Here is a 16,709-nt window from a genome sequence, read left to right on the forward strand (position 1 = left end):
AGGGAGACGCTGGACAGGGAAAGATATGACAAAATAATAATTTATAAATTATCAAGGGCTCATAAGGGAGGGGGGAAATGAGGACCTAATGCCAGGGGGTTAAGTGGAGAGGAAATGTTTTGAGAATGATGATAGCAATGAATGTACAAATGCGCTTTACACAATTGTTGTGTGTATGGATTGTGATAAGAGTTGTATGAGCCCCTGATAAAATGATTTCAAAAGGAAAAAAAGAAAGTTGTGTTCCTCTATTGGATCATCTGTATTTTTCTTTTCTTTATTAAAACATCGTTTTAATGGGGGCTCTGATAACAATCCATACATCACGAGCATATTTGTACATATGTTGCCATCATTGTGCATGGTCTGTATTTTATTCTTGGGTCCTCATTTGCGTTCACTGGCTGCAATCAGAAGACTGTTTTTACCGAGCGCAGCAGGCTTTAATCACTTTCTGACTCATTTTTGTTCTCCTTGCTCACAATTGTGCGAAACTGAAATTGCTGATTTTTTATATTTCATTAGCCTTGGCTTAATGACATTAATTTTCTGGCTTCCTGTTCCCATTTCCACTCCCTCCATTCAGAAGAAACCAAAAAAAAGAAAGACTGATTTTGTTTGATTGTTGTTGAATGGTATTTGAGCCTGTTAAGCATTTGACTGATTACTGAGTGGTTATGCAATTTTCCCATTGATCTGGTCCAAGTAATCCCTCATCTTTGCATTAGATAGAACCCATCTTTTATTTACAGATTATTGCCCTGTTTAGAAAATAGTCTCATTATCTGGAATTGCTGTTGATTGTCTTGTCGATAAATTCTCTGTCTGTAAAAATGTGTGTGTGTGTGTGTGTGTGTGTGTCTCCTCCCTTTTATCAGCTGGCCCTGAGTTGTGTAAGTGGGCTTGGGAGTAGGGGGTGTGGTATAGAGTTGATTTTTGTCTAGCTTAAAGACCTTGGGTTGATTTTGGCATGCAAAATATAAGTGTATGTTCTTGGCACCTTGCCTTTTGCTCATGAAAAGTCAAAGTATGCAAGTTCATTGGACACAGTTCCGCTGTACAGATACCTAGAATTTTTTGGACTGAGCTTTTTTTATTGTTATGTTAGTCCCTCACCCAAATTACTACTGGGAGGACAGGAAATAATGTCATGTTTGGGTAATTCTAGAACATTCTATGCTGAGACTAACATTAGGGTCCCGCTTGGCTAATTCCCCTGGCATGAGTCCATTTGACTGCTGACTGCTACCCAGTGAATCTATTCTGACTCACAGTCACCCTACTGGACAGCGCAGAACTGCCCCATAGGATTTCTGAAAAGGTAAACCCTCATGAGAGCGGACAGCCTCCTCTTCACTCTCTCAGCATGTGGTGGGTTTGAACTGTCTATCTTGCTCTACCCACCGAGTTAGCGTGTGAATTCAGTATCAGACAGCCAAGAACCAAATCATGCTATTTGTTTTAGATGCAAAAAATAAGCATTTTCTTAGATTCGTCATAAGCCTCCTTTCTGCAATGCTTTTCTTCTCACCCTCTCTTCACCATATTCGAACCACCAAATGAGAACTGTAGATCACAATTTACAAACTGTTGTAATGCAGAATCTAAGGCAAACCCACTGCCATGGAGTCAGTTCTGGCTCCAGGGATACTATGAAGGGTTTCCAAAAGTGTAAATCCCTATGGGAACAGACAGCTTCATCTTTCTCCACAGAGTGGCTGGTGGGCTTGAACCTCTGGCCTTGCTGTTAGCAGCCTAATGCCTAACTCACAGTGCCACCAGAACTCCTTTCTGTAATGCATGGGAGCCTCAAAAGTACCATGTGAAAGTGCTAATTAAAAGACAATACATTCTTCCATGAACTTTTTTGAAGCCTCCACGTATCTAAGGTTGCCTCTGAGAAATCCCTGTCGCCTAGGAAAAGGAGGAGCCCTAAAGGGATTGCTGCGTCCCGTCTAATTAGGTGTCGTTGATGTTTGTGGGCGCTGTGGAGTTGGTTGCCTCGTAACAACCTTGCGTGCAACAAAATGGGACATAGCCTCAACCCGTGCCCTTCTCATAGTTGTTCAGTTATCTTTGAGCCCATCTTTACAACCGCTGTGTCAGTCCTTCTCTTCTCCACTGACCCTGTGTGTTACCAAGCATGATGTCCTTTTATGACGACTGCTGGTATCTCCTGTGTCCAAGCCTCACATCCTCACGGCCAGAGCATTCTGGCAGTACTTCTTCCAAGATGTATTCGTTGGTTCTTGTGGCAATCAGTAGTATTTCAATATTCTTTACTGGCACAACTCAAATGCATTGTTTCTTCTCCAGTCTTCTTTTATTCAGTGTCCAACTTCCACGTGCATACGAGGTGATCACAAATACCATGGCTGGTAACATCTTTGCTTTCCAACACTTTAAAGAGGTCTTTTTATAGCAGATTTACCCAGTGCAACACATTACTTGATCTCATGACTTCTGATTCACTGAGCATTGACTGTGAATTTAAGCAAGATTAAATCCTTGACAACTTTAGTCTTTTCTCTATTATTATGCTATCTATTGGTCTAATTGTCAATTACCTGTTGGTTTCAGTTGTGAATTATTATTGAGTGGGCACCCTCAGAAAACACATAGGTTGTGATTGCGGTGATAAAAATGTAGTAGAAAGTGAAGCTACATCATTAAGTATTAATTGTAACCTAGAATTTAATCATCAATTTATATATCAAACTTTGACAAGTTTGATGACACTTCATGACACTAAGACAATAATAAAATGGGCAATGGACTGAGACATTTCAACAAAAAGAACACTCAATTGGCCACCAAACATATGAAAATATGGCATCGTTAGCCATCAGAGAGATGCAAATCAGAATCACAAGGATATAATTTTGATGCCATTGTCCTCTCACTAGCAGCCATGGTGACATAGTGGTTACGAGTTGGGCTGACCAAGAATATTGTCAAGGATTTGGAAAAATTCAGAATGCCTATGTATTCCAACCTATTCCAGGTTGGAATGCAAATGGAATAGTACCTCTAGAAAACAATGGTGATTCTTCAGAAAGAAGAAAGAAACTGAAAATAGAATGACCATATAAACCAGCACTCTCACTCTCAGGTCTGTTTCCCCAAGACTTGAGGAGACTTGTCACAAAGTTCAATGCAGCACTGTTCACAATCGCCAAAAGATGGCAACAACCTAAAAGCCCATCTGGAGAAGAGTGGATAAACACACGCTGTTACATACATTCCATGGAACAGCAGAAGGGAAATCTTGATTCATGTGACTATATGTTTCGAGCTTGCAAACATGGTACTGTGTGAAACCATTTACAAAGGAATAAATGTATGAGCTCATGGGCACAAGGCAAAAAGTATTGCTACAAAATCATACTACATAACTTTATTAAACAAAAATATCAAAATGTGAGACTGTTATCTCTTGCCATATCGTCCACACGCTTCTGAAGACTGTTTCTGTCTCTACCCCTTCCTCTATGAATTCTGCAGTCTGTACATCACATCCACACTGCACACTGTAACACAAAATCCTCTTCCTTTTTTCAATAAGCTTTACATTTTCGGAACACTAAGTAGTCTGTAGAGGCACGCGCAGAGCTGTGGGGTGCATGAGATACATTTTCCCAGTGAACGCTCATATGACCACCTTTGATGCCCACAAAGAATGAGCTGGTGCATTGTTGTGAAAGGGGAAAAATTCTTTATGTCCCTCTTCTTCTGAATGCAGCCTACAATTTTCTTTAAATTTCTTCCTGATAATCTCCCATGATCATCTTCTGTCCTCCTAGAAAAATCTGTCAAGATTACTTCTTTGAAATAAAAATGAAAGAAAAAGTAGTTACCGGGTCTTCTGAATTAACTAACCTTTCTGCCTTGAATTTTACTGACCAGCAGATCCCCTCAGAAGCCACTGTTTGATTGAACCCCCACCCCACCTTCACCCGCCCCCCAAGCAACCGAACTGGACTGAGACTGTGTATGACTGAGATAACTTGCCTGTAGCCTCATGGCAGGGACATGTTGAAGCACATTTTATCTGGGGGATAAATTCATGCCAGTGTGAACTGTAGCTCTACTGGCAATAATTTTTAACTTATCCTTATATATAAAAAGACAAATGTCTAAAGATAAGAAATTATTATTGGTCATCCGAAAGGATGGGAAAAGGGGTTGATAATGGTGATGAAAAAATCACATTGCTTAAAGTTGGTTGGTGCCCCTGATTGTTGTAATTGCTGTCAATAAGTAGTACAGCTGTAAAAAGCTGAATTTGGCAGACGTTTGGTGTGATCGATCTAGTTTCAGAAGTCCCACCTGAAAACAACCAGAGCAGCTGCTGGGGCTGGCTGGGGCTGGCTGGGGCTGGTTTCTTAGCACGGTGGTTCTGAGTATTGCTTTCATGGGGCACCCAGTTTCTTGACTTTGGAGCGTGGTGCATACTCCTGTTCTGCTTCTTAGTTGGCTGCACAGTGCTGTAGTTCTAAACGGGTGCCAGCCAAGGCACATCAGCTGGTGTCAAGTCACCTGGGACCGCAGAGGAAGGAGCGTCAGGAGTAAGAAGATATGGAGTGTGTCGCTAATTGCCTCCTTCAACAGCTGCCTCCTCTGCCATGAGACCAGAAGAACTGGACGGTGCCCTGTTACCACTACTGGACATTTTCACGCAGGACTTTCACGAAGATTCCTGATCAAAGTGGGGAAATGCAAACGAGAAGTTCAAATGTTTATGGCCTCTAGACTTTATCAAATCATGGAGGATGGATGGAGCCATGAAACTCTTGGCCCTGAGATAATTTTTAACCCTTAAGCCAAAAAATGTTTTCTGATGTCTTCTTAAAGCTTCTTAAAGCATTATACTTAAGAATTATCTATATGGGACCAAATTGACCAAAATACTCAAAAGATTAGATAAGAACCACAGAGGGTGGTGAGTTTAAGTTAATGAGGGAAAAAGCAACTCAGGAAAGTAGGGTGAGACTGGTTGAACACTGTTATCAATGTCATTAAATTGTGCGTGTAGAAATTAAGAATTGATATGTGATTTTCTATCTAATCTCTCAAAACAACAGCCTTAAAATAAATATACAAATTAGCAACCACCAAGATAGTAGATTCTCCCTGTGCTTGGGAAATCCCAGTGCCTACTCCTTTGCATCCACAGAAGTACCCAGAGACCACCACATGTGCCTATTATACCTCAAGGCACGCCAGACTTCCTACTTAATTATAAATGTCACACTTCACATTCAATTCTGAACTGAATAACTATCCTGATTTCTAATTTCATTCACTCTCAGTGAGACATGTACGCATACTGAAAGGCATATACCTCAATGGAGTGCACTAAGTTCAAAATCAAGATATGTATTAAATTCAGAGTTGAATGTGAAATATATATGTGTATGTGTATATATAATATATATAGTCTGTTATATATAGCAGCAACACACACATATGTTCTGTTGTCAGAGAGCATTGGATCCTTTTCCACCCTAAGTACACTAGAACAAAATACCGTGCAGCGTAAAGAGAGAGAGAAATACATAAGTCTATTTGTATGTTATTTGCTGGTGAAAGGCGCTGTGAGTCAGTTCCGACTCACCGAGACCCTGTGTACAACCAGAGAAACACTCATCCCTGCCTCAGTCTCCCCACCATTCCTATATCCGAGCCGTTGCTGTCTGCAGTGTCAATTCTGCTAAGTCTTCCTCTTTGACCCTGCACCAAGCCTGATGCCCTTTTCTAAAGTGACACTCCCAGTAGCTGGTTGGACTCGTCAGGCAGAATCGTTTGCTCACCTGGCAATCCACAACAGCGTTAGTCTTTGCCCACACCGTAATGCAGATGCAGAAATGCTTCTTTCGGCTCCTTTATTCCTTGTCCAGTTTTCACAATCTTAGGAGGCAACTGAAAATACCATTGGTTTGAGTCAGGCACACTTTAGTCTTCAATGATTTATACCTGACAGAGGCCTTTACAGAATATGTGCTCCATGTAATGTTTCATTTGATGTTTTGATTTCTGCTCCCATGAGCGTTTATTGTGGAGCCACATGAAAATGAAATCCTTGACGATGTCAGCGTTTTTTCCTGAAAAGTCTGAGGATGTGTGTGGACTGAGTTTCTGTAGGTTTTCATTGGCATGGCAGCCGTGATGATTGTGTCTCCGTTTCAATAGCTTCTTTGGACTGCTCATTGCTAACAGCCGCCAGAACGGTTACCAAAGCCGCTACCTTGCGGTCAGCCTGAACTCACTCCCGCCCGACATGTGACCACATGAGTATCCCCGTAGAATCGTGCTCTCATCGCAGCAGTTCTCAACCTGTGGGGCACGACCCCTTTGGGGGTCGAACGACCCTTTCACAGGGGTCGCCCGATTCACAACCATAGTAAAATGACAGCTGTGAAGTAGCAATGAAAATAATGCGATGGTTGGGGGTCACCACAACATGAGCTGTATGAAAGGGCCACAGCATGAGGAAGGTTGCGATCCACTGCTCTATAGGATTGTCAAGGGCTGTGATCGTTTGGAAGCAGATTGAGAGGCCCTTCTGTGCAGGCACCACTGGGTGGGTTCTAGCTACCAACCTTTCATTACTAACTGAGGCTTCAACTGCCCTCACCCCTTCAGGACTCTTCCTCAATCCCTTGGTGGTGGTTTTGTGCCATCAGGTTGGTTCCCAAGGCAGCCCCGTGTGACCAGTAGAACTGCCCTACTGGGTTTCCTAGGTTGTAATCTTGATGGGAGCAGATGGTCAGGCATTTCTTCCAGTTGAGCCATCGGGTGAGTTTGAACAACCAACCTTTCAGTTAGCAGTTGAGCACTCAACCCTTTCGCCACCCCGCCTCCTTAAATACAACTCCTTGTCATACCTGTGTCTGCCTTAGAGCCCAGCACTACGGCTGTCAATGCCATATCCTCCGACTGTAGCAACCCTGAAATTGGAGTTGTTTCAAAGGGAAGCTTTTTAATTTTTCAGATCCCAAATAGGTAGAAGGCTGAATCTTGCTAAGTTCCTTGGTAAATTGCAAGCCAAGGACCTGAGCTCTGCAAACGAACAAGACGCATTCCAGAGGGTTTCCATTGTGCCTTAACTTAGTGCTTCTCCAGTGCCAGTGCGAACCTGTGTACAGGGGGACGATGCCACAAGGGGCGGCAGTTTGAGGAACCTGGACACCCCGGCCTTTTCAAAGGCATGGTTACGGGGAAGAATTCACTCTGATTTCTGAAATGTACGCTGAGGTCTGCTGGCTCCCCCAGCCTAATGTCCCCTCTGCACACTGAGAACCAGGCGGGCAGTTGTCAGACTGTCCTTCAAAGCCCAACTCCCTGACCCTTCACTTTTAAGACTTCGCCATTTTGATTTTGCTTTTTTAATTGCTTGTGACTCTCTGCTTCCCCCATATACTTTTTTCCTTTTTCCTTTTTTTTGGTACAATGATTCTTACCTTGTCTTTCCCCAGTCCGTTTCTGACCTGGCGAGATGTGCAGCATGTTATTGTCAGGACTTCCCGTGCAGGACATTTGAACGCTAATGACTGGAAAACCAATGCTGCGGGTTTTAAGGGTGAGAATTTCTTTCATATTCTGTCACAGGCAAAGCAGATTTTTTAATTTTTCCTCCATTTACATGGAGAACCCTCAAAAGAGACTTTAAATTTTATGTTGACCAATCGAGAGCTTGACCTTTCTGTTAAATTAAAGGCAGATTAACTTCTTTAAGTAAATCAAAAACATACATCTGAGGCAGATCTCCTTAGCTACCCGTGTCATAGGTCAATATTTTAAAAGATCAGCTAACTCTTCCAAGTATCAATGGCCTATGAGACAATTGCTTACTGTCATTGATTATTTGAGTGGTATTTGTAACAATGTGTTTTGAAATGCCTTGCCTTTTATAATAAGTGCTCCCTCTTAAATAATCACAAATATATCTTGTTCACTAAAGTGTCATATAATTAGTTGATAGCCTGATTTACTTTACTTTTGTAAATTTTGTTTGTTTTTAGGGTTGTTAACATCCACAAACAGAACCAAATAGGCATAGTTCTAAGACAGACTACTTTATCCCCCGCCCCCAAAAGGGAGAAAGTCACGCTAAGATACGTACAGATTTCTATGAAGCGTTATCATTTATGGTCATTGTATATAATTATGATATATAGCCACTAGATAATGCTGAATATTTTTCCATTCTTCCATGACTGCTACAGATTGTAGCTCCCTCAAGCTGTCTGACAAGTCGTGGTTTTATTTATTATAGATTATATATGTTAAAAAGAAAATAATTCTATACAACAAAAGTCTTAATGTTTAATCCCAAGTTGCAGATGATCCAAGTTGAAGTGCGCTATCTTAGGTTGCAAAAAAATACAACTTTTTGTCATATCTGCAGATTTCAATTCACTCTCAACTATTTTGGGTAGCATAATGTATCCCAATGGATAGCATGTACAACCACAACATGAGAGGGGAAAGCATGTTCCGTAACAGAAAGAATATCTGCTTGGGAATTGAAGCCCTAATTCCCAGTCCCCTACAACTTGATTGATCATACTGGGCAAGCCATTTAATTTCTCTAGGCCTTGATTTCCTCCATAGAGGCCTGGTGGCATAGCTGGTTATAAGTTGAGCTGCTAACCGCATAGTTGGAGGATCAAACCCACTGGCCACTCTGAGGGAGAAGATTTACAGCCTTGGAAACCTACAAGGGCATTTCTATTTTGTCTGTAGGAGTGTTGCCCTAGACAACTGAAATCTACTCTGTGGCATTGAATTCTCTCTGTGTGGGGTGGGGGGGGGTGTGTGTGTTTTTACTCTTGTCGCTATTGTGTGGATCTTCCCCAGAATTAGTGTCTTGGAAGTTCAATAATATTATCTACGCAGGATATGTTACACATGATCTCAATATGTCTTTAATGAATTTCATTTGATGTATGCAAATATTTATGTAGGAAATGCCTACTTAAAAAATTATTTTCAAGTAACTGAATATAGATTTGTGCTAAGCCAAACCCTATAAATATCCCAGGGAACTCAAAACCCATAAAAGAGTTATTTGCTAAACATCTTCACTAAGGACTATTCAACTATCAGAGAAAGAAAAATCCCCTCTGCTTTTAAGATTTACCAGATTTTGCATGCTTTTATACTATATAGTGTAGCAGTGCCCTGTGGATTTTTCACCCAAATAGTTGTGGATGCCTGGTGGGTTCATATTTACGACCTTCAAATCAAGTCACTTGATCCCCTAATTGCAAATGTATGGGTGGCATAAAAAATATTTGAAGTTGCACTTATTCCAAAAAGTCCACGATGTAATTTTCCATATGTGTGTTTCATTCTGGTTAGTTCCACATGCTCCCAAATCCTACTTGATACATTCATGACACTGAAGGAGGAAGTAAGGGACCTTGAGTTGTTCGACTCGGCAGTGAACTTCTTACTAGAGGGGTCACAGACTAAGCACATTGACCTCCGTGAAGCTAAGAAATCAACTCTAACCCAAATAAAAGTCTTAGTTGTACTTAATTCCTTTTTGGCAAGTTAAAAAGAGCAAGTGGTTCCAATAAAAATGCACTTCTTTTGAAAACCTCTGTTGGTTTTGGAGAGGGGGAGACAGGATTTAGACTAAATCACCAGCTGCAAACCTGAGTCTGAAGGGGGCTGTACACAGATTCTGGCAAGAAGAAAATAGTATTTTACTGTTGCACGTGGCAATATTTAGTATAAGATTTCACTCTTCTCTTAAATTGCTGCCAAGAGTAACAATTTAAGTTAGCTTTTTTGTCGATGGATTACTCTGGATGGTCTGGGCTCCCAGTGGAATTGTTTTGTAATTTTGTTGATGGCAAGTCCCATATTTCATCTAAATCTGATCATAATAAAAAGAGAAAATGGTTTTTTGAAGAGTCATTTTCTCCTGTAAACATTATCATGTCAGTGAGCCAATTTCTAAAGAACAGAGTAGAATTGTCCCTTAGTGTTTCATGAGCTATAATCTTTATAGGAGCAGGTTGCTAACATTTTTCTCCTGTGGAGAAGCTGGTAGATTTGAACTACCAACCTTTTAGTTAGCAGCCAAGCACTAAAATATTTTTCCACCCGGGCAATGGTATTCTTTTATTCCAAAAAATCGAACCCACTGTGATGAATTGATTCCTATTCATAGCGACCCATTATTAACACAGAATGGAACTTCACGAATGGGTTTCCCAAGCCGTACATCTTTACAGAAGTAGACTGCTTTTTGTTTCTTTGGGGGCTGGCAGCTGAGCCCTGAGCCATTGTGCCCCCAGGGCTTCCCCATAGGGTCCCACAAGCAAACGAGTGCAGCGGAGGGTAACAGGAGCAGCAAGGTGTTCTGGGGAAGTGAAGACCACGGTCCCTGGGATGGAGAAAGCTGGGCTGAGTTCTTACTAAGTAAGCACTGAAAGCACAAAAGGCAGCGATTCATAAAAGAGCCTCCGCCAGAGCTGGTTGTCTGCCTGCCGTCAGCAGACTCCTGCAGCCTGGCTTAGCAATGAGGGACATGTGGCCCCCTGGCTTTCTTGGCTTTCCTCCGGAAGGAGAAAATGGAAGTCACCTGCAAACAGAAGGAGTGAAGGGTGCTCACCGGCTCCCAACCCAACTCAATCCTAATACTGGGTGAAATGTAGGCGTAGTAGGAACCGCTGGGCGTGTGCTTCCCTGGGGTTGTTTTGGGCTGTAATGGTGGACAGCTTGACATGTTTGAAGAAGGTTAATAGAAATCACGTGAGTTTTTTAGTAAATTGCCTAGTAAGTGCTTGTCTACAAGGGAACGGTACTATCAACACCAGACAGCCGTTCTCATCAGGTAAAGCAGAGGCAACTCAAAATAGCAACCAGGGTGGCTTTGGAGTTTGAGCGTCATTCGAATTTCTAATCTTGGTTATCGCCGACATCTTCAAGAGACCACACACCCTAGAGAGGAGGTGGATCCATTTTATGCCACATGCTTCGGTTCCTTCAGATGGAGAGATCAGAGTTAGATGACATGTGATCTAGATGGGTGTTGGCCCCTTGAGCCACACTCACCCATATGCATGAATGGTCTAGCAAATGTAAGAGGATTCCTTTTGCCTGCAGCTGCCACTGACTCCCTGCAGACTGGCACGCACAATGCTGGAAGGAGGTGGCTGTCTGCCAGCTAATTTTGGCCTTCCCTGTGGGTGGGATTGCCCTAGAATGGCACACTAATGAAGTGGGTGCCAAGGACTGGCTTCTTTGTATGTTCTCAGTATAGCAACACTCCATGAGCAATCCTCTAGGCAAATGAGCTCCGAGTGAGTGGAGCCCAATGAAAGCAGTCCTGTGCCAGCATTGTTTATGTCAATCTTAATTTTGAATCCTTTTATTTAAGGAGCTTTGGTGGCATAGTAAGGCAGCCCTGGTGGAATAGTGGTTATGCCTTGGGCTGCTAACTGCAAGGTTTGTGGTTTGAAGTCTCAAACCACTCTGAGGGAGAGAGATCGAAGAATTGGAAGCAACTCGGTGACAGTGGTTTGGTTTTTATTTGGGTGGCATAAGAGGTTCCATATTGGGTTGTCAAGCCCAGCAGGCTTTCACGGAGAAGGATGAGGCTGTCTGCTCCTGTAAAGATTCAGTCTCAGGAATCCCAGGGAGCAATGCCACGCTGCTCTATAGAATTGTGAGTCAGAACTGACTTGATGGGGTGCTTTGGTTTAGGATTTCAATGTGTTCCGTTCTGCCCTTTCTTAAATACCCATAACCTCCGTCTGACAATACAATAAAAATGCCACAACTGACTCCGTTTTCTATTTTAAAAATTAACAGACGTGTCAAGTGAATATATGTGTGGAAGCTGAATAAGCATGATGTCACTAGTTCATCTTGTGAATAATCCCTGTTAAATTTCAGGCTGTGGCTTTTGATTAAAACCTCCCCTAGAGACAGCCTTTACAAGTCAGTGTAATGAACAGAATGCGTCTATCAAAGATCTCCTTGAGATTGTGCTCAAGAATAGGAAGATGAACAGCTGTGATATGCTTGTCTCTTAAGGACTGAAATTCAAATGCCAGCATTTTGCAACTGGCCGATATTCACAATGCCAGGATTTGACTGACTTCTTACTTGCTTTTGTGAGGGCTGTTTTTAGCGTTTGTTTGTTTGTTTCATTTTCTGGGTCCTGGTTTGGGTTTTTTAGTTGTTGTTTTTGCCTCCCCGGTTATTTCCTCTGCCCCTAGATCCCTTCCTATTCCAATTTTGAGAAATCTTTTATTTGCTATTCTTTTGCCCATTTCCTTCTTCTGTGACTTAGAAAGTACGAATCAGCCAGAGAACGGGGACTTCGGTCATCCCTGGTGGTTTTCATCAGGGGATTTAATTTATGCTGCCTCTTCATTGACTTACTAATCAATGTCCTATATGCCTCCAGCACACCAGTCCAGTGTATGTTGAAGTACACCCAGCAGTGCAGGGACGGTCATGAGGACCGGGCCTTGCGAATCTGATAGGGCCAGAGTGGAACTGACGTCCCGAAACGGAAATTCACACTGCACTGTTTCTTTTTAAACTTGAATGAGAGTGAAATGATCTACCGGGACATGTAAGATACAGTGTCTCTGCGGCTTCTCTCGTCATCTCATGGGCTCCCTACTCTCACTCACAGAAGCACAGAACGTAGAGTATTGAGGGTGGAGGCTCGTGTACATCGTGCCCAGCTGTGTTGCTTAGATAGGATATGGGGACCTGAGCCATTCCGTCTGACACTTGGACCAAGTCCATGGCTCTCAGGTCATTTCAGGAAGCGCTTACCTCTTAATGGTGGTCCTCTTCCTTCTACTGCTTTAACCTGAGCCACCTGCACATCCCTCTCCATCCCCCAGAGCCTGTGCTGTGCAGGCGAGTTTCTCTGCACCAAATCCTGATCTTTGGTTGACATACGCCGTAACAATGCTAACGGAAAGCATGCAACGTCCACACTCCAGCTGTTGTTTTCAAAATGTTCATATTTGGAGTAGGTGCAGTGACGCGTTCTTAAATTAAGGAACAGGCACAGGCGTCAGATAGTAAATTAGGACCTTCTGTCATCTTTACTAGGCGAAAGAATGAAAAAAATGTCATTGAAAGATCAAAATGACAACTAAGCGAACAAGGTTACCACCACACCTTCCATCTCACTGCCCTCCCCGACTCTGTAAGTCTGTTTCTACCAGCGTGCTGCTGGAACCTCCCGGCCATTGACTCTGTCACAACTGAACACTAGATCTTTTTGTCTGTTTGTTTAATCTGCGCCTTATTGCCCATCACAGGGAAAACAATGGACAGTCTAACAGGACTTCTTAGTGACCCAGGCCTTACCTTTCAGTAACGTTTGTTACTTTCAGTTCCCATCATTGCGTTTCCACGAGTAGAGCTGGCCGTTAGAGAGATCTGTCTGTCTTGCTTTCCATTTGTAACACTTATTGAAAGAAATTAGATGTGGTGAAACCATTTAGCATGCCATCTGTTGTCTTGAAACAGAAGGTTTGGAAATGTTTTGAATTTTTCTGAGTGTATAAGATGATTTCTCGTGTGTTGCCATTGGTAAAGTTTCAGATTATGTTATTATTTCATCGTACAAATGATATCCCCGCCCCGCCATCTAGCATGCTAGTGCAATATTGCCAGCTATGATTAAAGCTGGATTGTGTACCTTAATTGGTGACTTGAACATCATGTATTTAAAGAAAGGTCACCGTGAAATATCATGTATTCTGTGAAGTGTCAGGGCGATATTAAAATCAAACTCTTGACTTGGTGCCCAATCCCACCTGCAGGAATAAGACATGGATGTCTTTTGTAATGTGAAGGCAGAGAGGGCAGTCAGTACACGTCACTCTGCCTAATGGAGTCTGACCACTGGAAATGCCACCTGGTTTACGTGTGCTTGTTGTGTTTTGTCCCATCCTCTCCCCGAGCCCACCCCACCCCCACCCAATACTGTGCCTCCTGCCATTTTATTCTACAGACTTATAGACAGTCAATATTTTTTTAATTGAAGGCCTTCTCTCTCTTTTTGTACTTATTGGTCATTGCCTATGTGAACTAAGATAACTTGGATAGGGTAGCTTCTTGTTGATTTACAAAAGTTGTGAATCACACATGAACTCTGAGCTTTCCCGTTGTTCTTTCGTCTGGGGGTGACGTGACTAACATCTATGTGGAAACAGTAATCTAGAACCCCAGACATAAGCGCTGCTTGGTCACTGCTTGATGCCAAAATGCCCTCTAACTCCCATAGTAATGTTCAACTTAGACCTACTAAATATACAAGTTTAAAAATTACTTTTACAAATGAAAACCATGTTGTGTGAAAGTTAATATTGGGCTTGTTTGTACTATGAGTATTTGTTTTATTTTTTTCTTACCAATGTACATAAGTTTTAAATGCATGTGGTTTTACCCTCAAAATCCATCTTCAAAATAGAATTAAAACTTGATTTCTTGCCCTATTACCTGTTGCTTGCATGCCATATTTAACTTGTTAATAAAGAAAGATTTATGTTTGGAATAGTATTGTGGTCTGGCCACATTCTTAAAACTTATACTCAAGTATAAAGTCCATGACTGATAGTTTTCTGTGACCTTTGAAGAACGCACTTAGAGAGGTTCTTGTGCCTTGGTTTCTGCAGAATGTGGGTAACTACTACCAATTATAGTGAGATGGTTGAGTTGAATGAAAAGGTGCTTTAAAAATAAGAAATAGCTAATATGAAAAGAGTCTGAAAAGTGTATTGTTTTACTTAGTAGCTGCCTCCACTGTGAAATGAGGATAAAGATAAGGTTATGAATTAGAATGCTATTTGGGCTTTTTAATTGATTAAATTACTTTGAATGGGCTAGAGAAAGTATATTAAGAGCTTTGTAATAACACTATCACTGATACATTTTCACTAATTTTTTATCCCATGATCATCTTATCAATGATAACACCAAAACTAAAATTCTGGTTTTTAGGGTCATCTTAATGTTTAAATGTCACCATAGTGTCAGCCCATTGTATTTCATGAGCTGTGATTCACTCCTCTGATGTATTCTAATAATAAGAATAGAAACTGGAAAGGAAGGAAAGAAACTAGAGTTAATCAATCCCTTACCAACTCTTTAGTCATTGATGGACAGTATAACCGTGGTGGCTATAAAGTATGGTTTTTAAGTCTGCAAAACATCTATATTTGAGGAAAACATTGATATCTTTTTGTGTAATAACATGAGAAAGCTTGAATCCCTCATTCAAATGAGGATGGACCTCCCCTCACCACAGTATTTTTTAAACTTTAGACTTAGCTGTCCTAATGGCAGCAAAACTTGGTCTTTGTTGTTACAATTGGCATTTTAGACAGATGGAAAGTCATCAAACCCTTAGCCTGGTGATGATAATGGGTGATCACCAATAGCCAGTACTGTTCTCAGGCCAAAAGTGTATTATGACTATAAAATAATAGAAGAGATTTAATTAACCCATTCATAATTGGATTCTAGTCTAGTTTTAAAATAAGAGAGATAAAAGTATTTGAGCTAAGGACAAACACACATGTGCATTCTCATAAAGACTATTTATGAAGTGCAGCGAGTTTTTTTTTAACGTATTTGAGAATTCTGAAAAAAGGGGGTGGAGGGACAGTCAGCGTAGCATAGTGGTTAAGACCGTGGGCTCTGAGGTCAGACAGCCAGGACTTTACTCCCAGCTGTGTAAATAAGTAAATAGTATATCTGGTCATCTGGATACTTTCTTAATGTTTCTGAGGTAAATTTGTAGGCAATACAGAGCACCACTTTTAAATGCACATTCATTGAGTTTTGCCAAATGTGTGCATCGTGTCAATAACCCCCACCATCAGAATTAGGACACTTCGGTTGGACCAGGAAATTCTCTTGTGTCTCTTCCCTGATGCCCATGCTTCCCCACACCCTAGAAATGGTCGACTTTGTCTTTTCTAGAGTTTCCTATAGATAGAATATTTTTGAGGTTCATCACGATGCTAGCATATATTCGTTCACTTTTAGGTGATCGATTTTATTGGTTATAGTTGAGTGGTTATGAATAAATCTGTTATGAATATTCCTGTACAAGACATAGAATGATTTTAAAAATATGAGTCAAAAGGGCCTTTTAATTTAGTCTGAGAGTCAAAGGCATGAGGGGCCAACTGGATAATCAGATGTAGAGTATTCTAGGCAGGGCAAATGGATTGTATGAAGACATGTTTGACATGTCCAAAGAACTACCAAATACAACTATGTAAAATGAGAGCCTTTTCATCCATTGTCCACATAGGACGAGTATCAGTAATCATCAGCTATAACCATCCTTTATACTTTTAACCTTAGTATTTCTACGACATCCTCTCTATCTGTAGTATGAGACAAAATACCACTCTTAATCATTATATTCATATCTGTTCTGTCAATTGGAGACCTGCCCCCACTTTCATGTTTTTTACCAAGATGACACCAGCACTATTATACCCATCATAATAGCAATTCTGGCCTTACTTAACCGATTCTTCTATATGTATTTGATTTATGCACCTCTCACCATATTCCCTCCTACTGACAACATAAAAATAAAGTGAAAATATATACACCATCGCTGGAGCGAGCCAAGAAAAAAATAGGGAAAATAGTGTCACATGAAAAATACAGCATAAAAAAAATACAGCATAGTT

At 41.3% G+C, this 16,709-nt stretch overlaps 1 protein-coding gene across 1 annotated transcript in view; it reads left to right on the top strand.

Annotated features, from left to right (window-relative positions):
• PCSK5 (proprotein convertase subtilisin/kexin type 5) overlaps positions 1–16,709 on the top strand; it is a 525,106-nt gene that overhangs the window by 259,553 nt on the left and 248,844 nt on the right. The window contains exon 16 of the mRNA XM_045288529.1: positions 7,479–7,582. Within this exon, the coding sequence (XP_045144464.1) occupies positions 7,479–7,582 (104 nt within the window). The remainder of the gene's footprint in view (positions 1–7,478; positions 7,583–16,709) is intronic.

This window comes from Echinops telfairi, unplaced genomic scaffold, assembly GCF_000313985.2.
Source record: "Echinops telfairi isolate 266 unplaced genomic scaffold, ASM31398v2 ScPeMD7_22;HRSCAF=79, whole genome shotgun sequence".
NCBI lineage: Eukaryota > Metazoa > Chordata > Mammalia > Afrosoricida > Tenrecidae > Echinops > Echinops telfairi.